Below are 23,342 nucleotides of genomic sequence, written 5' to 3'. Positions count from 1 at the left end.
TTAAAAAGAAGGAAAGGAAGACATACTGCTATGGTAAATTTCCCAGATAGTCTCAGGAGTTGCTTGGATTGTTATTTTACAAAGGGGATGCAACACACCAATTTGTACTGAAGTAGATGATGGGTATCTATATTGACAAATTGTGTTTTGAGAATGAACAGCTATTTTTTAGATAAAAAGTAAAAACACATGATGTACACAAATACTGTTATGTTTTTAAACGTCAGTTGCACAGCAGTGGTGATATCTTTATGGGTAAAAGCAAAAGCAGACACCAAGGGTGTATCCGTGTGCTTGTGTTCAGTTTTGCCTCTAAGTTGCCACTCATCAGAGAGTCCGGGGCCTCTGTTATCTTTTTATTTCCCTGTCACATCTGTGTATGTACATGATTACATTTACCCTCCATTTAGCAATCATATAAGAGAGTATCAACTTTACAGTAGGTTACAGTAGATTTCAGCAGCTTCACTGCTCGTTGAGAAGCAAGAGTGAAGATTATTCCAAGTATTAATCTCAAATGTTTAAAACATTTGTTCCTCCAAAAAGCTCTGGGCTCTGCCTATGGCTGTTTCCTACAGAACTCCAGCAGCTACACTAACACTTACAGGATCACTCGTTAAGTGGAAACACTGATGTCTCTCCCTCCGCTCTGGCCTGTCAGTACAATTAGCCACACAGCTAATGGTAGTATTTTTTGCCTGATATTTGCATGAGAAATTCACCAAAATGCACCAACAGCCTGCTGCGAGGCAGAAATCAGTGACTGGAATTAGCTGAGGTGAAGCCGAACAGCTTGCTGTCACTCAAAGTGGCCAACCCTTGATATAGCTGAAAGCCATAATATGATTCAAATGAGTGAGTTAGACAAAAATTTACCAACACATTTTTTGAGACTATTAAGGTGATTCACTCAATTTTGGGGCGAGACTCAAGTGGCCATTCTAGGAACTGCACTTTTTGGCACTTCCATATTGGCTTTATTTTTCTGCCTCTGGGTTTGCTGCAGGAGTAGGCTACACAGCACCGCCACTGGATTTGTAATCCACTTTCAAATGAAAGTTAAAAGTAACATTAGATACATTTCTGAAGTAACTTACCCAGCACTGCTAGTGTATGCACTGACACTGTTAATTGGTACAGTATTTTGTACCCTAAATGGGTGGGTTCCTGCTGGAAGCAGTATTTAGCAGAAGCAATGGAGATGTGATATTAAGCTAGTAGGCTGGGTTAGTGGGTAGGTAACAGCATAGTATTAAGGCCACTAATGCAAATAGCACAACTGTGGGGGACCACAACACTACCACTGTATTGTGGGAATACTACTGTAGGGTGAAATGTTAAGTAGTCCTCCATTTATGGCGTTATGTTAACCGTCACGTCACGCCCCTCGTAGTATTCTCCAGTCCCGTCAGGTTGGAGGAGGAGAAGCAGGACGAGTTACACTCGCAGCTCAAGTCCCATACTGGATTTACCGGAATCCACCTGCCGCAAGCGCTTTTTTTGTCAGTGTCGTAAGAGAATGATAACAATGCGAGCTGACACAGGACGGCACGGGAAACAACCACAGGAGTGAGACCGACTTTCGTTGAAAAACAGAGAATAACAGACAGTTGAAAGCACGGCTTTGTTTTGAATCATTTTTCTCTCTCTCGGCGCAGAGGAGGAAAACAACAACCATAATTCCGGTGGATGGTTTTATCCGCAGTGCCTCAGCCAGCCAGCCAACCGGGGAGCAGAATGTCAAGACAGCAGCAGCAGCGGACGCCGTTAAAACACAGCGACAACGTGGTGGAGGTGAAAAGCAAAGTGAGTAGCAGACTAAACGGGATATTAAGCTTTTTAGTGATAACGAGAGGGAGTCTGGTTGATGCTGTCGCTCGGCCGGTGCACTGACAACATCGACCTTGTGAAGTCGTTGAGACATGCCTCTCTCTCTTTCGCTCTCTAACCTTCAAGCAAATCGTTTTACCGTTCAGCATTCGTTAAATATTCTGTGTAAATGACAGGCGAGCAGGGTTCGACGACTGAACACTACAAGCAGGCTGCCAGAGCCGAACCTGCTGTCACAGCGCCGTTTGGTTCCGCATTGATTCCGTTATTATATCCCTCTGTGTCAAAGCACCGATTATGCTCCTCAGGCTCTTCGTCTCTTCCTCTTTCTGCTGTGTTTCATTGTCATTCAGTCTATCTCTTCAGTTTCATTCAATTAGAATACTTGTCCCGCTAGACTGTGTTCCTGTAATACTGTAATACAATACAGTATTAGGCTACTGATAGTATCGTAGCGTTGTTGTCGACACTACACTAGGCTACAGAGTGTCTTAACAGACTATATTTACTATGCAAGTAAGGTACGTAGTTTATGTGCTTCGGTATCCTACAGGTACGACGGAGTGGTAGGTTTATTTTATTGAGTGCTGCTATTTTGGGAGGCGGCTCATTTTTTCAGTAGTGGAGGAAATAGGTGTTAACTTCATAAAGCTTGTGAGTTACATTCATTACATCCAAAACGTGGATAAGTTGTTTGTGATAACAATTTTTACATGATGATATACACTTAAAGTACTGAATTGAATTGCCAGTTTGGGTAATGCTTATTTTAACCTTCTCTCAGCTAATAATTGGCGTCCAAATCAGACTGGACAAATGCATCGAGTCCATGTTTTCTTGATTATTATTCCCCCCTTGTAAATCCTTAACAACACAATGTAGAGTTTTCAGTACCTATGACACTAATAAACTGTGCTTATTACAGAATACTAATGCATTAATCAAGTAACACTGTGGAAGGACACATTATTTCCTGTAATCAGGCTCACATGAACTTTTCAGCAAACATTCCAATTACTTTTCCACTTCTGTTTCTGAGCGAGGAGAGATTGCAGTGTTAGACCTTTACTGTCCTGCAGATCATTTGCAAGCACTTGACAAAAATATTGAAGTGGATCTTAGATAACAAATAAATTAAATGTGTCTGTTAAGAGACAACCTGCATTACTTCCTGCCAACCATGGCCAAAAATGACAAATGTGATCACATTTGTACAACAGTACAAGTGGCTGCTACTAGATGGTTAGTATGGCTACCAGTTTTTGTTCACCTTCGAAAGGGACACAGTTTAGTTATAAGTTAGTTTTAAGGGCCTGTAAAACAAGAACAGGGGTCGAAGGCAATACCTATTGCAGTGTAGTTTAAGAATGAGAAAGCAATGACAGATAGAGGCTCATGTATTTTTAACAGAAGAAAATCCTGTTTTAAACAACCTTCCAGGCCATTTGATAAGTCCCTGCCCCAATGCTGTGTGTTTGTGAAACATAGACAAGGGCCTAACCAATATGGATATTTTGGGGCCGATACTGATATTTGGTAGTAATGAATTCTGATAACCGATATATTGGCAGATAACATTTTTAAATAGAAAAAATATATAAAAACATATAACTTATTTTTTTAACCCCTGAAACATAATTCAGGCACTTGTGACAAATTATATGAATTGTAGGCAGAACATTTCACAGTTTTAGAATACTTTTGTCAAAAATGAGTGCAGGAATTCTTTTGACAAGCCCCTTTTAGTATTTTTACTTTTCAACAATGGAGAACTTAAATATGCATTGGCTAAAAAAAAAATAAAGTGGTACAAATGTATCACATTTGTTACCTGGGGCATTTTGAAACACAGACATTGCGCATTTTTCTATAACTTATATTCTTACAAATTAATTCATTATTATTTTTTATAAGGTAATGGTAGGTGTATAAACAGCAGAACAAGTAAAGTTACTGGCAAACCATTATTTGAAATGCACCACTCTGATAACTGTCTAAATGTTAATTCTATTGTATCATTCTGAACCATTTAGTCAATATGATCAGAAACACCTGCTTCTGCTTAACGTTATCAAGATAAGTCATCTTTTGCAATCTTTATTTTTTGGTGTGTAATAGTCACAAACAGGTAAGGGATGACCAATGCCTCTGCTCTTGGTTGCATGGAGACATCTGAACGTGATGTAAATGAATACAATGTCAAGAGAAAATCAACAAAACAAACATCTGGTGCGCTGCTGTGAATATACGATTGTGTATCTCTCACGGGATATTTAATATATCAGTCTGAAGTATCAGTCTCATATATTAAAAATGTAAGCATGACAGACACAACAAAGCACGTCATGACACATGGACAAGTGGGAAATTGAAGCTGGAAATTTATGGACTAATATTTTAGTTCACAAACTAGTTACCATGGAGGCAAACTCTGTGGTCCCCACAGTAAGAGATAGTGAGGTGAGTGTGACTGAGAAACTCTCCTGGGTAAGAATAAAATCGGAGCGCACTCTACTGGACAAATAACGCAAGAACGCAATTTCAAGAAAAAAAAAAAAATCAAGTCATACTCCCTGCACTTTATCAGGAAAAGTGTTAATATCGGTGTCTGGACAATAATGATTATTCTCAGATAGTCATGTGCTCAGATTATATAGCAGGCTAATCTGGGCACAAGAGGTTAGAGGTTGTAAACTCTAGAAGACTCTGAATTAGTCATTGGTGTGTTTTGGGTGTAACATAAATTATACCAACCAGGGTGTTTGGGGTCATTCTCTTTAAGAACCAGACGTGCCTGTTGGAGGAGCAGTGCTGCTGCATGTCCCTGTGTGTGTGTAGATCTCAGTCTGTGGATAAGGCAGGATAGGCCATAAAATCATTATGTTATCATTCTGATCAATAGTGGGCAGGATGCAGATGTATGAAATATGTTTTTAAATGAGGAAAATATTAATGACATTATTAGCAGCGATCCTCCATCAACACAAACAATATGTGTATCTCAACATTAGAATGCCAATTGGTTCTGTGTTCTTAGCACACAGTTCAGGTTCATACAGTAAAAAAGTTTTAAGTGAAGTAGCCATCCTCCTGATAAATTCTGAGATCCCATCTAAAAATGTTTATTACAAAAGCTAGTTAATTTTGATTTCACTGCAGTGTTTCCTCTTAAGCTTTTAGTTATGACAGTTAAATGTGCCAATATATTTGCTGCAATGATATTACCGTGCATGGAAACATTCAAAATACCTAAAAGCAAACTTTATGAAATCAGAGTGTACGCGTGTTGTCAACACGCCTGTGTAGGCGCATCTTAGTGTCTGAATAATGTGCTCTTTAAATAGCAGTAAACACACAGCGTGTCACAATTTTGAGACAAGGTGATGATCCAAATGCACAAACACAAGGGAGACAGGCAGGATAAGTAAATAAAGATAAGCTTTTAATGAAAAGCAAAACAAAAAAAGCTTTGTTTGAACAAATACATGTACGTGTGGACAGGGCATTTATTTCACTGTTCACAATGACAAAATAGCTCAACTGGCTTTTAGACGTACAAGTGCCTGGTAGAGTGGGATGGATTGTCTGGGACCAGAGAAGTTTGAGTCAATCAGCACAGCCTGAACTCTTCGAAACTTTTAAATTTCTCATGTAGACTGCTTGGGGCAAGCAAAGGTTAAAGAAAATGTTTTCTTTTTCAATATATACATATTTTATTTTAAATGCTTTCGATACAAACACACAGTAGACAATAAAACAAAAAACAACAATCAAGAAACACACAAACAAAATACACAAAGGTGGGTGGCAGCCAGAGTATCAATCACAATGCAAAATCAGAGTTTAGTTCATATTTGGGATATAGCATAGCAGCAAGACATAAGTCTCATCGAGCAATAACAAAAATGGTTTTCACACCCTCAGGAAGTAGTTATGAATCTGTTCCATTTCAGCAATAGAAAGCATTTCGTTGAGCCACCCTCTGAAAAATAGGGAGAATGGAGACTTCCAATTCAACAATATTAATTTCTTAGCCGCAACCATGCCCGTTCTAAGAATCTGCTTCTGATAGGAAGGAAGGGCCCTTTTACTGCCAGAGCAGCCAAAAATAGCCAGATTACAATGTTTAGGCATACAGTTGAACATCTCGCTCCAGAAATGACTCAATACCGGACAGTACCAGAATAAATGTGATAGTGATCCCTCTGCAGTACCATACCTCTCACACAGGGAGGAAACTGATTAAAAAATCTTGTTAAGTTTTATATTCGATTAGTGAAGTCTGTGTAAGACTTTGAACTGGATCAATCTGTATCTAGAGCTGAATGAGCAACTCTGTATAAAAACCCTCCTCCCACAGCTCGTCAACCGAGGCCATCCTGAGATGACCAGCCTCTACTGACAGCGACGAAGTGGGAGATTAAATGTTTAGAGTCAGGCTGAGAAAGAAGTAAATCATAAAAAAGTTGATTCTTTGGTTTGCTGTGAATTCCGGGATAGACTCCAGTAGGGCTGTAATCTCCTAGTCGACTGCTCGATTTATTGGTCGATACGTTCCGGCTTGACCAAAATTCGGATTGGTCGATTTTTGGCGTGTTGATTACATGCTGCTATGGCAGTGCGTAAACACACAGCGGGTCCTCTCCATCCCAATGCTGTGTGTCCTGCATATGGCATATCTGACTTCATCAAGAGGAAAGTACCAAGTGCTAATGGGGGTGTTTTCAGAGCACCCCTGTTTCACAGGTAACAGTGTGTCTTCAGAACACCCCCCTTGTTTTCACTATTTTTGGATTAGCCAAACCCCCAGAAGGCCTCGGTCCGGTGGTTTTTTAAATATTTATTTATTTTTAAGCATTTCATTTACAGTCATTCCTATTCTACCATGTCAAAGACATCAACAGTGTGGCAGCATTTTATAAAATAGAAAATGGAAAAAAAGTCGAATGCAAAGTTTGCAAGCAACAGTTTGTATCTCACAGCTCGACTACAAACATGCCATATCACCTAAAAACGGTAAGCTAACTCGTCTGCGTTAGGTTGCTCCATCCGTTTTAAGTATATGAACAATTGTTTTTCTTAAATTGGACTTGCCGTTTGTGTTTAAGAGTAAAAGTTTTAGGTTAATAGTTCGTGTCTCAGCCACGGAGCTGAGCTCCTGTGTTCAGTCTCGCTCTGTGCGAGGACACGCACAGAGCGAAATGATAGTGTCTGTAAAATATTATAACATGACAAAAACAATTGTCTAAATATTCCTCAATAGTTCTTGTGCTGATATCACTAGTTGACATAGTAGGCTATATTTTTGTAAATCATGGGCTATGATTTTGCGCAGATGCACGAGATGCAAAACGCTGTCAGAGCCAGACTCGAGTGTGTTTATTAACTAATTGATTTTTATTAATTAATTTCAGTGCAAAATAATAGGGTCAAAAACGATTTTATCTAAAGCAAATACACTACTAGTCTTCATGTTTATTTTTAAAGAATTAGGCGGAAGGCTACCAGGACTACCAAGTTTAGTGTCGGATACCGTATTTGAATAAATTATTTCAACCTACTCTATGACGTTCATCTCAATCTCATCTTCACCCAAATCGTTTCAGTGTCTCTAATATGTATGGCCACTTGATCTGATTGAATGCCTTCTGGGCATCAAGAGATGCAATGACTGTGTAATGACTGTCCAATTCAGTCACTTGGTAGGTGAGAGGCGGATTCTTGACATGTTTCCATCGAACAGAAATGAGAGTTAGTCTTAGGTTTCTTTTAGAGATGCACCGATCCAGTTTTTTCCGATCCAATCACGATACCGATACCTGAGCTGAGCATATCGGCCGATACCCGATACCGATCGGATACCATTGTTGAATTAATAATAAACTGTATACCTTCCACCATGTGAAAGGGACTAAAGGCACCAGACTTTCCTAACTATGACAAAATAATCAAACAGTTACTGAACATTGTAAACGTGTAAAATTAATAATAATAATAATAATACATTTAATTTATATAGCGCCTGTCAGGGTACCCAAGGACACACGTAACAAAGTGGAACAAACAAAACAAAGAATAAATGGAGCGCCTGTCAGTCAGCACGGAAGGAATATTGGCACCGAAGTCAGTAGCACCGTCCGTGTACAAACTAGCGTCTGGAGGCTCCGTGCACACAGCGGGCGACGCAGGAGACCAAGAGATCCAATCCAAGCGATGAAGCCTGGGGTGAAGTGACAGCAGAGGTCCAGGTGCTCCTGTGCTGAACACCTGAAGACCCCGCCAGCAACGGCGAAGTAGTGACCATCCAGCATCGCTGCGAGCCGGGGAGGCCGCAGCAGCAGAGGAGGAGACAAAGCAGCCCGGCGGTGAATAACCCTGAGGTTGTGGTGGAAGGAGGACCAACGGAGCAACGATGGACAGCCCACATATTATTGAGTACGTTGGTTTGAAAGTTAGCGTTGCTAGGCTAACAGCTGATCGGTGAGGCTAACAACTGATGGTGGGGCTTCTAGCTAATCAGCGGAGAAATGTGACGTGAGTAAGTGTAACGTCCTGCAAACAGGAAAACAAAATAAAACATAGCAGCTGAACCTGAGAATAAACTAATAAAGAGTTGGTCAAACAACAACTTGTGGAACAAGATGGAAAAAAGGGAATGTCGAAAAGCTGAGCGCAGGTGGCGAAAAACAAATCTCCAGGTTCATTTTGACATTTATAAAGAGAGACTTTACATTTTTAATTTAGAATTAAAAAAGTCAAGGCAGTCCTTCTTCTCAGACATTATCACCAAGAACAAAAATAATGCTCATGCCTTGTTTGCTACTGTCGACAGGTTAACAAACCCTCCTGTGCCAGTAGCAGCTGAACATCTGTCTACCAGGGCCTGTAATGAATTTGCATCATTCTTCACTGCCAAAATTCAGAACATTAGACAAGCGGTCAGTGCCACTCTACCAGGTACTGGAGGTGTGTTGTCGTTTTGTCCACCTAAACCCAACTCTAATACCCTGACACAATTTGATCCAATTAATGACAAAAACCTTCAAGACATTATACAGCATTTGAAGTCTTCCTCCTGCAGCCTGGATATTTTACCAGCAGGGTTCTTCAAAAAAGTTTCAGACTGCATGATTCCAGACCTGCTACAGATTGTTAACACATCTCTTCTCTCAGGTGTCTTCCCCCAAGCCATTAAGACAGCAGTCATTAAACCACTCCTGAAGAAGAGAACTCTAGACACATTAGTAATGAATAACTATAGGCCCATTTCAAACCTCCCAATTTTAAGTAAAATAATTGAAAAAGCTGTCTTTCAACAGCTGAACAATTACTTAATAACAAATGGCTGTTTTGATGCTTTCCAATCAGGATTTCGACCACATCACAGCACTGAGACGGCCCTTGTTAAGGTCTTCAACGACATTCATTCAAACACAGACAGCGGAAAAATCTCAGTCTTAGTATTACTGGATCTCAGTGCTGCGTTTGACACAGTCGACCATAATATACTACTGGACCGACTGGAAAACTGGGTTGGACTCTCTGGTACAACACTAAAGTGGTTTAAATCTTATCTAAATGAGAGAGGTTACTTTGTGTCTATTGGTGACTACACATCTGAACGGATGAAAATGACAAGCGGAGTACCCCAGGGCTCCATTCTGGGGCCTCTACTATTCAACATTTACATGCTCCCTCTAGCTCAAATAATGGAAAACAATGAAATTTGCTACCATAGTTATGCAGATGACACACAAATTTACATAACCATATCACCAGGGGACTATAATCCCATACATACCCTGAGTAGATGCATTGAACAAATCAATGATTGGATGTGTCAGAGTTTTCTTCAGTTAAACAAAGATAAGACTGAAATAATTGTTTTTGGATCCAAGGAAGAACGACTTAAAGTCTCTGCTCAGCTTCAGTCTGTAATGTTGAAAACTACAGACCAAGTCAGAAACCTTGGTGTGACTGTGGACTCAGACATGAATTTCAGCAGCCATATTAAGACAGTTACAAAGTCAGCCTACTATCACCTTAAGAATATATCCAGGATAAGAGGGCTTATGTCTCGGCAGGATTTGGAGAAACTTGTTCACGCATTTATCTTCAGCAGACTCGACTACTGTAATGGTGTCCTTACAGGACTCCCTCAAAACTCCATCAGACAGCTGCAGCTGATTCAGAACGCTGCTGCTCGAGTCCTAACAAGAACCAAAAAAGTAGATCACATCACTCCAGTTCTTAGATCTTTACACTGGCTTCCTGTCTATCAAAGAATAGATTTCAAAGTCCTGTTGTTGGTTTATAAAGCATTGAATGGTTTCGGGCCAAAATACATTTCTGATCTGCTGCCGCGTTATGAACCATCCAGACCTCTGAGATCGTCAGGTACCGGTCTGCTTTCAGTCCCCAGAGTCAGAAGTAAACATGGAGAAGCAGCTTTCAGTTACTATGCGCCACATATTTGGAACAAACTCCCTGAAAATTGCAGGTCTGCTCCAACACTCACCTCTTTTAAATCAAGACTTAAAACATTTCTTTTTGCCACTGCTTTTAACTGAAGCAATTCAAGTCTTTGAACTGCATTATTACTCTGAGTTTTTTTTTTTTTTTATAATGCAATTTTTAATGTCTTTTAAATGAAATGTTTGTCTTTTAATGTAATTTGTGTGTGCCTGTAAAGCACTTTGAGTTGCCTTGTGTCTGAATTGTGCTATACAAATAAACTTGCCTTGCCTTGCCTTGCCTTGCCTTGTGCTCTTCCAGTATGCGACACACTAACGCTGACGAATGACGTAGGATCTGCTGCGACGGAGAAAAAAAAAAACTGGCCCGTGGATCTGTTCATTTTATCGATCCCCGATCCAGCCGTTTTGTCAATATCGGGGCCGATATCCGATCTTAATATCGGATCGGTGCACCCCTAGTTTCTTTGTTGTCGTTTATTGAAATTTGCACATGAATACTGGTACTTACATTTTAGGACTTTGAGGTATATGGTGATATTTCTATTCTTATGGCTTAATGATGGCTTAACGAGGGCTTAACGGTAGAAATCCTGTACTCCCTTCACCTACTACCTAAAACTAACCTAAAATGATCTATATACACTAGGGGTGTGACGAGATCTCGTGCCACGATATTTCTCGTCGCGTTAAAAATCTGTCTCGCGAGATTTGTGAGCTATCCAAACTTCTATTTGTGACCTATGGGGGCAGTAATGCGCCTTTGCTACATCTAGCCTGCCAGAACCTAAAGAAGGAGAAGGAAAAGAAGAAGAAGAAGAGGAGAAGGAGGGGAAGCAGCAAGCAGCCAGAATGACGTCGGAAAATACCGGTATTACCATTGAAGATGCCCCCGCCACTTTCAAATCGTTTGTTTGGCAGCACTTTGGGTACTCTGCGGAAATGATAAATGGCAGTAGAGTGACTGATAAGACACGGACAATATGCAAGCATTGTATAAAAATAATGCCGTACACCGTGGCAAATACGAGCATGATGCAGAGACATATTCAGCACCACCAGAGCTCGGTACTCAAATCAACAACTGCACCAGTGAAGAAAACACTAACAAACCAGACAACGCTGAAAAACGCATTCGGACCTCAACTTCCACAGTCAAGCGCCAGAGCCACAACAATAACAAGAGACATAGGTGTTTTCATCGCAGCAGATATGAGGCCATTTTCTGTGGTAGAAAATCAAGGATTTCGGTGACTTCTCCACACACTGGAACCGAAGTACACCATCCCATCACGCACGCATTTTACCCGCACAGTGATCCCGAACCTCTATGGAGAGTCCAAGAGCAAGGTTGTACAGATCCTGAAAGACGCAGAAAGCATCGCCATAACAACAGATGGTTGGACATCGAGAGGTACACAAAGCTACGTCACAATTACAGCCCACACAATCAACAATGACTGGAAAATGGAAAGTGTTGTGCTACAGACTCGTCCACTTTCGAGTCCCACACAGGGGCAAACATAGCTGAGGTTTTACAGACAGCTTTTACTGACTTGGAGCTTAAAAAACCCAACCACGGCATCGCTATTGTTACTGACAATGCACGTAATATGGACGTGGCCGTGCGCGAGGCGGGATTGAAGCCTCACATTAAGTGTTTTGCGCACACCATAAATCTTGCAACCCAAGCTAGCCTCGGTGTTCCCCGCGTCGCTCGTTTGCTCGGGCGGGTGAGACGTGTGGCTGCTTTTTTAATGTCCAAGCAGAAACAACTACAATTGCCATCACACAAGTTAATCGTGGACGTTGCGACACGATGGAACAGCACGTTGGATATGCTTGCTCGTTACCTCAAGCAGCAAGCTGCCATAGCAGCAGCTCTCACCAGCCCAGAGATAAGACAAAACGCCCGAAGCATTGATACACTTGACAGCTGCGATGTCAGAGATGCTGAAGACCTTGTGAAGCTGCTGCATCCTTTGAAGACAGCCACCACAGTGTTGTGTGAGCAGAAGAGTCCAACAGTGTCTCTCATTGTGCCACTGAAGAGCATGATTGAACAGAACATGACACCAAATGATGGAGATTCCACCACCGTGACCAGCACGGCCCTCCAAGTTACAGACCAAGGGATGTCTCCCGTCTTTAGGAGCTAACAAATATAAGCTTCATAGAGTAAGCTGGGGAGCATCTTATTTTTCACTGAATCATAGGCTAGGAGAGCTGCCGCTAGCATCTCTCTCGTCTGACCCGTTCGGCAGAAAAGTTGCATTGAACACACCACTTCGACGTACTGCCAACTCCACAGTAGCGTGTACGTTCTGCGCTTGCGCAAGATGCAAGAAGCGGGTGGCTCTAGTGTTAAAGACGCTGAACTAGGGATTTATGCACCCAACTGTCTTTACTTTCGATCAAAACGAAACTTAACTATTTTAGACAAAAACAGCTGCATACTAAACATACAGCGAGGCATTACCAAACGAACACAGATTAATTCGTCCTGAACGGACATAATAACAGCTAGTCTCATGCCAGTATTCCAAAACATGAAAACAGGAAATGACGGAACGGAGTGCGTAGAAAACTAATATGCACACAGTATTCCGCCCCTCTGACACACCGCTCTGATTTGCTAATATTCGTTAGCTAACCCTAACCCACACCACCAATCAGAGTATCCAATGGCTCAGACGGCCGACAGCCAACCTCCTCAGACTTCGAACGTTGAATCGGATCAGACAAGGTCTGCGCGGCTCCGAAAGCTTCCAGCGCAGCTGAACACACCAAACAGATTTGTTCCCGATCTCCTCTGAGTCTCCCTAAACGCTTCAGATGGTTGAAACGGTGTGTTCCTGCCTTTAGGTGGAGGTGGTTGGCTCGACTCCCTGTTTTTAGGTTTCTTATTAGGCATGTCTTAGCGAAATGTCAGCTCATCAGACCCCTCTGTGTTAGAAGTTCCCGAAGCAGGTGAATTGTAATGTGAGACCAGGGTTGTGCACATGATTATAGAGGGGCAGGGGCTCAAAGTCAGAAAAGGGCTTTTTTTTTCAGGCCTTAATTACACAATATGTAGATTAATTAATGTAAAATTCATAAACAAAGTACTTATAGAAAGCTAACTACTTAGCTGTGTATCCTGTGTAGCTGTGTGATATGCAATTGCCTTTTCTTTTGTGTCAACAAGTTATTGTCAACATGATTTTATTCACATTATCATAATACTGAGGTTTGGAAGACATGCAATTCAGCTGCAATTCTTAAAAAGCATTAAATTTTAGCCTATTTATTGGAGGGCAAGTGCAAACTAGAAATGCATGCTACACATCTAAAAATGAGACAAACCAAGAAATGACTACTGTGACTGTTAGTAGGAACAGCAATGTTTACAACAGCAAAGTCGCAGTAAACTGAATATCTGAAAGAAGTTTAAGATTTGTGCCAAGATGGACAGCTGTCAGATTATTCTTAACTCTCATTAACCAGCAGTTAGCTTAACAAGCACAAATGGGCACTCTTCTGAAATATGATTCATATTTAAGCATGTTGAATAAGTGGAAGACGACTTGTTAGCCCCCACAAGGAAGTTAAGTTAATGGATTTATGACTCACAACGGTCCAAGTCGCTCTACTGTCACGTCTAATCTAATGTGCATGGTGGAGTTCTGATGAGGCAGCTCTCCCTCTCTCTCTCCTTCTCTCTCCCTCTCTCCTTCTCTCTCTCTCTCCCTCTCTCTCCTTCTCTCTCTCTCTCTCTCTCTCTCTCTCTCTCCCTCTCTCTCCTTCTCTCTCTCTCTCTCTCTCTCTCCTCTGCGAGAGACGGAGAGGAGCAGTGGACAGAGAAGCGGCTTGAGGCTCAACACACTCACAACGCCCTATTATGTACGGTAGATAACCGTGGCGTTTTTATACCGCTGTTTATTTTTTTACATCCCTATGCACAACAGGATTTTATTTATTCATTATAAAACACACAAAAATGGCACTAATACGAGGCAAAAAGGGCAGGGGCTCAAGCACTCCTTGGGCCTAATGTGTGCTCGTGCCTGTGTGAGACTATAAAGATATTAAATGTAAACCAGCATGGAGGAGCATCTGGAAGCGCGTCTACTCCATGCGCTGCTCACTAGCGAACCCAAATCAAAAATATTTTTAATTGAAATTGTGGATTTAAAAAAAAAATAATTTACTGGCCCAAGCCACCTGATGCACTACTTTATCTTCAAGCATCAATTCTAAACATGGTAAACTGCAGACGCTTATTTTTCTACTCTGTGCATACATGAAAGGATATTGAGGGGTGTGCCTCTCAATATCCTTTCATAGCAGCAGATCAGCTTCATTCTTCAGGCTGTGAGCCTCCCGGACTCATCCTCAACAAGACCCACCGCCATAAAATACTTTTAGCATGGATTCTAACATTATTATTTTTTTTCACCTTTAAAAAAAGAAAACATGAAAGGACAAATAAATTAACCTTGTCCCTTTGAAGGTGGAAAGTAGTAGGAATACTGCAGTGGGCGCTGTTTAGCTCATTTGGTAGAGCGCGTGTCCCATGTGCCGAGGCTCTGCAGCGGACCTCGGTTCAACTCCCGGCCCGGGTCCCTTTGCTGCGTGTCACTCCCCCTCTCTCTCCCCCTGTTTTCTGTCATATCTTCAGCTGCGCTATCAATAAAGCCATAAAAAGGCCAAAAAAATACTAAAAAAAATAAAAAATAAAAAAAGAATACTGCAGCATTGACATTCTGGCCTGGAAAAATTACTATAAGGCATTGTAAATAAAGGGATTATATTAAACTGTTTTTTATTGTCATCACTGGAGTAGATAAGGAAACTAAAGAATGTTAAGGAATTAGAGCCAGACTGATAAAGCCTGTCTGGCTCTAATTCTCATGCAGAACAAAATGTAAATCAGTTAACTTCTCCTGAGTCAAGAAGCTTGGTGATTTAGAAGAGTGAGGGTACAACACACCACTTCTTTCCTGCTCTATCTCTGTGTTGTCTGCCATCAGTCAGCCACAGATGATGTGGTAGCCCCACATGAAGGTCGTTCCAAACCCATGAAGACAGTATGATCAGAGAAATGGCCAAATGAAATAACTCATGAAAAATGTCTTATGTGAAATGACTTTTAGGCTATTTAGTTGTTAATGCTGCAATGTTTCATCATAAATTGCAAATACACCCACACATATATGTACTGAACTCTTTGCCCCTTTAAACCCATTTCAGCTAGCTGTAGTTCTTTGTTGCCATGTTTGGATGATATGATATGTGTATTTATTTATATATTTATTTGTTCATTTATTTATTTTCATATATTGTCTAGTCTAGTATGGTTGAGGTTGCTTCTGGAGATAGAGACATTTGTATGTACACATGTGAATGCGTGTACATGCGCAACGTGGTTTTCTTTCCAAGCTGCGGTTCATAAATACTGCTGCCTGTTGACATTTAACAAACAAAAAAAAAACATCCATCCATCCATCCATTTTCGTCCTCTTATCCGGGGCCGGGTCGCGGGGGCAGCTGCCTGAGCAGGGACACCCAGACTTCCCTCTCCCCGGACACTGCCTCCAGCTCTTCCGGGAGGATCCCAAGGCGTTCCCAGGCCAGCTGGGTGACATAGTCACACCAGCGTGTCCTGGGTCTTCCTCTGGGTCTCCTCCCGGCGGGACATGCCAGGAACACCTCCCGAGGGAGGCGTCCCGGGGGCATCCAAAACAGATGCCCGAGCCACCTCAGCTGGCTCCTCTCGATGTGGAGGAGCAGCGGCTCTACTCCGAGCTCCTCCCGGGTGACAGAGCTCTTCACCCTATCTCTAAGGGAGCGCCCTGCCACCCTGCGGAGGAAGCTCATTTCGGCCGCTTGTATCCGGGATCTTATTCTTTCGGTCATGACCCAAAGTTCATGGCCATAGGTGAGGGTCGGAACGTAGATTGACTGGTAAATCGAGAGCTTCGCCTTTCGACTCAGCTCTCTCTTCACCACGACAGACCGATACAACGACCGCATTACTGCGGCCGCTGCACCGATCCGCCTGTCAATCTCACGCTCCATCCTTCCCTCACTCGTGAACAAGACCCCGAGATACTTAAACTCCTCCACTTGAGGCAGGAACTCTCCTCCCACCTGGAGGGAGCAAGCCACCTTTTTCCGGTCGAGAACCATGGCCTCAGATTTGGAGGTGCTGATTCTCATCCCAGCCGCTTCACACTCGGCTGCAAACCGCCCCAGGACATGCTGGAGGTCCTGGCTCGAAGGAGCCAACAAGACCACATCATCCGCGAAAAGCAGAGATGAGATCCAGTGGCTCCCGAACCAGATCCCCTCCGGCCCGTGGCTGCGCCTAGAAATTCTGTCCATAAAAATAATGAACAGAACTGATGACAAAGGGCAGCCCTGCCGGAGTCCAACATGCACTGGGAACAGGTCTGACTTACTGCCGGCAATGCGAACCAAGCTCCTGCTCCGGTCGTACAGGGACCGTACAGCCCTTAACAGAGGGCCTCCGACCCCGTACTCCCGGAGCACCTCCCACAGAATGCCACGAGGGACACGGTCGAATGCCTTCTCCAAGTCCACAAAACACATGTGGACTGGTTGGGCAAACTCCCATGAACCCTCGAGCACCCTGCGGAGGGTATAAAGCTGGTCCAGTGTTCCACGGCCAGGACGAAAACCGCATTGTTCCTCCTGAATCCGAGGTTCGACTATCGGCCGAATTCTCCTCTCCAGTACCCTTGAATAGACTTTCCCAGGGAGGCTGAGGAGTGTGATCCCCCGATAGTTGGAACACACCCTCCGGTCCCCCTTTTTAAATAGGGGGACCACCACCCCGGTCTGCCAGTCCAGAGGCACTGTCCCCGACTGCCACGCGATGCTGCAGAGACGTGTCAACCAAGACAGCCCCACAACATCCAGAGACTTGAGGTACTCAGGGCGGATCTCATCCACCCCCGGTGCTTTGCCACTGAGGAGCTTCCGGACTACCTCAGTGACTTCAGCTTGGGTGATGGATGGGTCAACCTCTGAGTCTCCAGCCTCTGCTTCCTCTATGGAAGGCGTGTCAGTGGGATTGAGGAGATCCTCGAAGTATTCCTTCCACCGCCCGACGATGTCCCCAGTCGAGGTCAACAGCTCCCCACCCCCACTGTAAACAGTGTTGGTGGAGGACTGCTTCCCCCTCCTGAGGCGCCGGATGGTTTGCCAGAATTTCTTCGAGGCCGACCGGTAGTCCTCCTCCATGGCCTCCCCGAACTCTTCCCAGACCCGAGTTTTTGCTTCCGAGACTGCCCGTGTTGATGCACGCTTGGCCTGCCGGTACCCGTCAGCTGCCTCAGGAGTCCCCCGGGCCAGCCAGGCTCGGTAGGACTCCTTCTTCAGCTTGACAGCAACCCTTACTTCCGGGGTCCACCACCGGGTTCGGGGATTGCCGCCGCGACAGGCACCGGAGACCTTACGGCCACAGCTCCGGACAGCCGCGTCAACAATGGAAGTGGAGAACATGGTCCATTCGGACTCAATGTCCCCAGCCTCCCTCGGGATCTGGTCAAAGCTCTCCCGGAGGTGGGAGTTAAAGATCTCCCTGGCAGAGGGTTCTGCCAGACGTTCCCAGCAGACCCTCACGATACGTTTGGGTCTGCCAGGTCTGTCCGGCTTCCTCCCCTGCCAGCGGATCCAACTCACCACCAGGTGGTGATCAGTTGACAGCTCAGCCCCTCTCTTCACCCGAGTGTCCAAGACATACGGCCGGAGGTCAGATGACACGACCACAAAGTCGATCATTGATCTCCGGCCTAGGGTGTCCTGGTGCCACGTGCACATATGGACACCCTTATGCTTGAACATGGTGTTCGTTATGGACAAACCGTGACTAGCACAGAAGTCCAGTAACAAAACACCACTCGGGTTCAGATCGGGGAGGCCGTTCCTCCCAATCACACCCCTCCAGGTAACACTGTGGTCGCCCACGTGGGCGTTGAAGTCCCCCAGGAGAACGACGGAGTCCCTGGTTGGAGCACTCTCCAGTACCCCTCCCAGGGACTCCAAGAAGGCCGGGTACTCTGCACCACTGTTCGGCCCATAAGCCATGACAACGGTGAGAGTCCTATCCCTGACCCGAAGGCGCAGGGAAACGACCCTCTCGTTCACCGGGGAGAACTCCAACAGATGGCGGCTGAGCTGAGGGGCTATAAGCAAGCCCACACCAGCTCGCCGCCTCTCACCGCGGGCAACTCCAGAGTAGAAGAGGGTCCAGCCTCTCTCAAGGAGTTGGGTTTCAGAGCCCAGACTGTGCGTGGAGGTGAGCCCGACTATTTCTAGCCGGTACCGCTCAACCTCCCGCACCAGCTCAGGCTCTTTCCCCCCCAGCGAGGTGACATTCCATGTCCCCATGGCTAGAGTCACCATCCGGGGATTGGGCCGCCGGGGCCCCCGCCCACGACTGCCACCCATATCCCATTGCACCGGCCCCTTCTGAACCCTCCCGCGAGTGGTGAGCCCACGGGAGGGCGGACCCACGTTGCTCGTTCGGGCTGTGCCCGGCCGGGTCCCGTGGGCAAAGACCCGGCCACCAGGCGCTCGCCTGCGAGCCCCAACCCCAGGCCTGGCTCCAGGGTGGGGCCCCGGTGACGCCGATCCGGGCGACGTGCACATCCTTGCTGTTCTTACTGTCATTGGGGGCGAGTGAACCGATCTTAGTCTGACCCGTCACCTGGGACCTGTTTGCCTTGGGAGACCCTACCAGGGGCATTAAGCCCCGGACAACATAGCTGCTAGGATCATTCAGGTGCTCAAACCCCTCCACCACGATAAGGTGCCGGTTCAAGGAGAAAAAAACATGATAAAACAAAATAACGTGAGTTGTATTTCAGTATCATGTTTTTCAAGCACAGAATCACACAGCAGTGCTGGAACAGGTTTTTAACTTTTGTACTACCCAGCTAAATTGACAAACAGACTGGTAAAATATTGACTACAAGCTAGCCCATGGGGGCTGCAACAGCGTGATAACGTTACAGACCTTCAGTGCTATTATAAGAGGTGAAAAACAATTTTGGATCAATATGAGAATATGCAGCAAATTAAACTATAGCGGGCTGCCAGAAACTCGTTAATTCATGGGATACACTGAATCAAGTTTTTTTCCAGTGTGTATTGAATTACAAGTTGATCTTCTCCCATCCTAAACTGTGAAATAATAATTGGGAAACACAATTTCATGTCTTTGTTCATTATCTTCTTCAGTTTGAGGCAGAATATCGTCGCTTTGCTTTAAAAAGGAATGGTCCGGGTGGCTTTCGGGAGTTCTACCGCCTTCTCCAAACCATCCATCGCATCCCTGGTGTCGATGTACTGCTGGGATACGCTGATATCCATGGAGACCTCCTTCCAATCAACAACGATGACAACTTCCACAAAGCTGTCTCATCAGCCAATCCTCTGCTTCGCATTATCATAACCAAGAAAGGTAAGAGCAAGTTTCAGAAGAGGTTTCAGAAACAGTCTGAATTAAGCAATATTACCCAAGAGGGTGTGCTTTAACTTCAGTGCTGCTTGCGGACCGCATCACTGTCGTGCTCAAATGACGTTAAAGCACACCCTCAAGGGTAATATTGCGATTATACAACTAATACCAACAAAATTAAAATGTATAATCAAAATATATCCATTCACAATTTGCTCTCAAATTTTAAGGGTTTTTGCGAGTGTGCGTTGCGTTTCCATGGAAACACATGGGGTCTGACTAACAGCTGAAACAAAATCAGTCACGTCAGTAGACTCATATGTGTAATGGAACGTAGTTTACCCCTCCAGCAAATAATCCAACCCTTAGTAACGACCTAGCAACAGAAAGGATTTTCTAGTCCCAGATGAGTAAACTCTGAGCTGAGGTTAATGTTTTATCGCGGTCTCGGAATTTCCCGAACTAAATCAATACTGCACAGATAAACAGAAAATGCTTATTTTTATCGCCCAAGTTATAACAAGTTGTTGATTTTTTTTTTCTTTTATATTTTTTATGAAACGTTTTGACTGCGGTCACAGTAGTGTCTCTCACACTGAAGGGAAAATAAATTACAGCCGGGGCGTTTGTTTGTTTCAATCACTTAACAGACCAGGTGTTTATTTGGGACCAGGGGGCAATTTGGGACGGGCATTTAATTCCTTCCTCACATAAATCCGGGATGAAAATGTCACAAACTTCGCCAGCTTCTCTGCGAATTCTCCGGCATCCTGCTGGGCAATAGTAGTCTTCTGCAAGTGAAGTTGTTGCGGCGGAGGAAACGATTCAGCCGACCAGCACTCACAGATAATTCCTCATCTCTGCTGTCACTCACGGTGGCGTACATTTGTTTCTCCATTGCCCTGATCATTTTGCGGGACACTCTCTCGTGGCGTGCCCGTTTGCTGATAACTAATTCCCGCATGTTTATCTCAGGCTCCTCGCTAGCCTTCTTCCTCCCTCCAGCAGGCAGCCTGGTCCTGTTAATGTCCGCCTCGGAGAGCTCCGTTTTATTTTATCGCCAATCTCTCACTCTCTTGAGGTCGACAGAGAAATGTCTAGCGGCTGCTTCTCACGACTTTTCCTCTGCATATTTTACGGCAGAAAGTTTGAATTTCAAGCCGTATTTTTTTTTCTTTTTTGCTCCAGCTCTGACAGTTACTATGTTGTCATGGAGATGGATACACTATTGCCACAGACTTGGCGGAGTAATATTTTGAGTAATGAGTCAGGCGTGCTGTCATGCTGATTTGAGCACGTTCTAAATTTCTTGTTGACAAATCAGATAGCTTGGTCGGAACTACTTGTTGTATAATGAAGAATAAACTTAATGATAAGTAGAACAAGAAGTTTCCCAGCTGTTAAGCTCAGCCCCATGCTTAAAAGCAAGGAAGGACAACCAACAGGTAAAGCAAAACCCTAACCCTAACCACAGAGATGAGTCTATCTTCAGTCCAAGCAGTTCTATGTGTTCTAGTGAGTGGTTAAGAGAAACAGGGATTATACAACAAGCAGTTCCGACTGTGGCAACATTGTAACTGTCAGAGCTGGAGTAGGAAATGGTGGAAAAATAGGCTACAAAATGGATCGGTTTGTTGTTAATTTTGATTTATTTAGCGGTCTCAGTTTGGATGAATGGTTGGAGGAGGATGAGAAGAACCCAATGACAAAAAAGGAAAGATTTGTGCCTATGTCACATGAAGAGCTCAATCAACTGGAATTGTCCAGGAATAAACAGACTAAGTCCCGATCAACACCTTGGGCTATCAGATGTTTTCGGGAGTATCTGAAAAGCACTAAACAGGATGTAGATTTGGATCATCGTAATCAACATCTTGTTATAACTTGGGCAACAAAAATAAGCATTTTCTGTTTATCTGTGCACTATTGATTTAGTTCGGGAAATTCCGAGACCACGATAAAACATTAACGTCATCTGCCTTTCTGATACTGTTTTCATGCATTTCTCCCTTTGGGTATGCTGTGTTGTGAATTTCTTTTTCTGGGGCATGTCTACTTCATCAGATACTGCGCTCTAGGTAGGCAAAGAGAGATTCATAAGAGACACTATTAGAGCTTGCAAACCATTAACTTCAGAGATTGCCAACAAAACATTGTCAACTAAAGCTCCACTCACTTGCTTGTTCCAGACATTTGACAATAAAACACAGTCTTTATTCAACAAGTGGAGTTTGCTCTTTATGTTGCTGTAGATGTTAACACATTCTGTTATCTTAAGAACTTAAGAAGTAGGTAATCTGCTGAAGCACATGTGACATGCTTGAAATTCTTGTGAGAAAAGGTTACATTTATAAAGCTGAGGTTTGTCAACTTATTTCGCTTGTTGGGTTCTTGACATGGCCCTCTAAAAACAGCAGATTGTTGGAGGCTCCTTTATTGTTTTATTTATTGATGTATATTGTTTTGAGGAAATGTATATTTGTACTTGGCAGTGTAGGAAGACCAACCTATTTACATTTGAATATATTTTTATTCTTGGGCAGACATGGCATACTGTCAGCGCTGCATTGATTCTCCTAGCTGAACAATTGACTTGTATGTCTTCCTCTGGGCTGGGCTCGTTATCACGATATGAGACCTTATTTGGTCTCAGATTTTGGATTTCATTGTATTGTGATATGGCGTAAGTGTTGTCTATTCCTGGTTTTAAAGGCTGCATTACAGTAAAGTGATTTCACTTTCTGATCCAACCAGATTGTTTAATTGTTTGAATATATTTGCCGTTTTCCATTTAGTCATTTTATCCATGTTACTGATGGGGATATATTAAAAATCTCACTGTGTTCCTATTTTGTGTGTACCAGTAGTTTTCCCTACAATATTGTCACAGTACCAAAGTATTTGGTCAAATCTTTGTAATATTTCATTTTGTTACCCAGTCCTAGCATTTGTGAATAGCTTTTGAGAAGATTTTAAAATAAGGAGCATTGTGTATCGAGATCTAACCTGAAAGTGCTGCAATGCTATTTTAAGACCATATTGCCCAGCCCTAATGCCCTCCTAGGACAGAGATTTGTGCTGATATGTAAGCATGTAAGATTTAAGGTACATTGTAAACAGATAATTTCATGACAATGAATCTCAGATGATCTTGTAGAGTAATGCAACGAATAGTGTAACAAACAACTTTATATAGTGAGTAAATTAGTAATGCATAAATCTATTACAAGTAGGGGTTTAACGATTCATCTACTACATCAATGAATCGATTTATATTCCTACGATCCCAACTACATCGATCTGTGCTCGGCAAGTTGGCCTTCCAGGCGACATATATCGATTAAAAATCGTTTGAAATGGTAAAGAATCGATTCTATCGATACTAGGAAATTGCACATTGGATTTCAGCACAGCAGACTTTAAAGATGTGTGTTTTTTTAGCACTTTTAACGATAAAGACATGTTAAACGTTACTCAATTCAGTCTGCCTGTCTGTGACGTCATCGGCACGTGTCGGCAGCAGCGCGAATCTTAGAACAACAACAAAACGTAGCATGGCGGATAGCAGA

The 23,342-nt window shown here is 43.5% G+C and overlaps 1 protein-coding gene across 1 annotated transcript in view; it reads left to right on the top strand.

Annotated features, from left to right (window-relative positions):
- The first annotated feature begins 1,281 nt into the window (after positions 1-1,281).
- The window catches only part of pard6a (par-6 family cell polarity regulator alpha), a 60,030-nt gene continuing 37,969 nt past the window's right edge, over positions 1,282-23,342 (top strand). Inside the window, exons 1-3 of the mRNA XM_030425888.1 lie at positions 1,282-1,569; positions 1,659-1,806; positions 19,554-19,776. Of these exons, the coding sequence (XP_030281748.1) occupies positions 1,690-1,806; positions 19,554-19,776 (340 nt within the window). The 5' untranslated portion in view covers positions 1,282-1,569; positions 1,659-1,689. The remainder of the gene's footprint in view (positions 1,570-1,658; positions 1,807-19,553; positions 19,777-23,342) is intronic.

The sequence above is a fragment of the Sparus aurata genome, chromosome 8 (assembly GCF_900880675.1).
Source record: "Sparus aurata chromosome 8, fSpaAur1.1, whole genome shotgun sequence".
NCBI classification, from domain to species: domain Eukaryota; kingdom Metazoa; phylum Chordata; class Actinopteri; order Spariformes; family Sparidae; genus Sparus; species Sparus aurata.
Note: the sequence above shows the minus strand (reverse complement) of the source record. Positions and strands in the feature narration are given on the sequence as shown.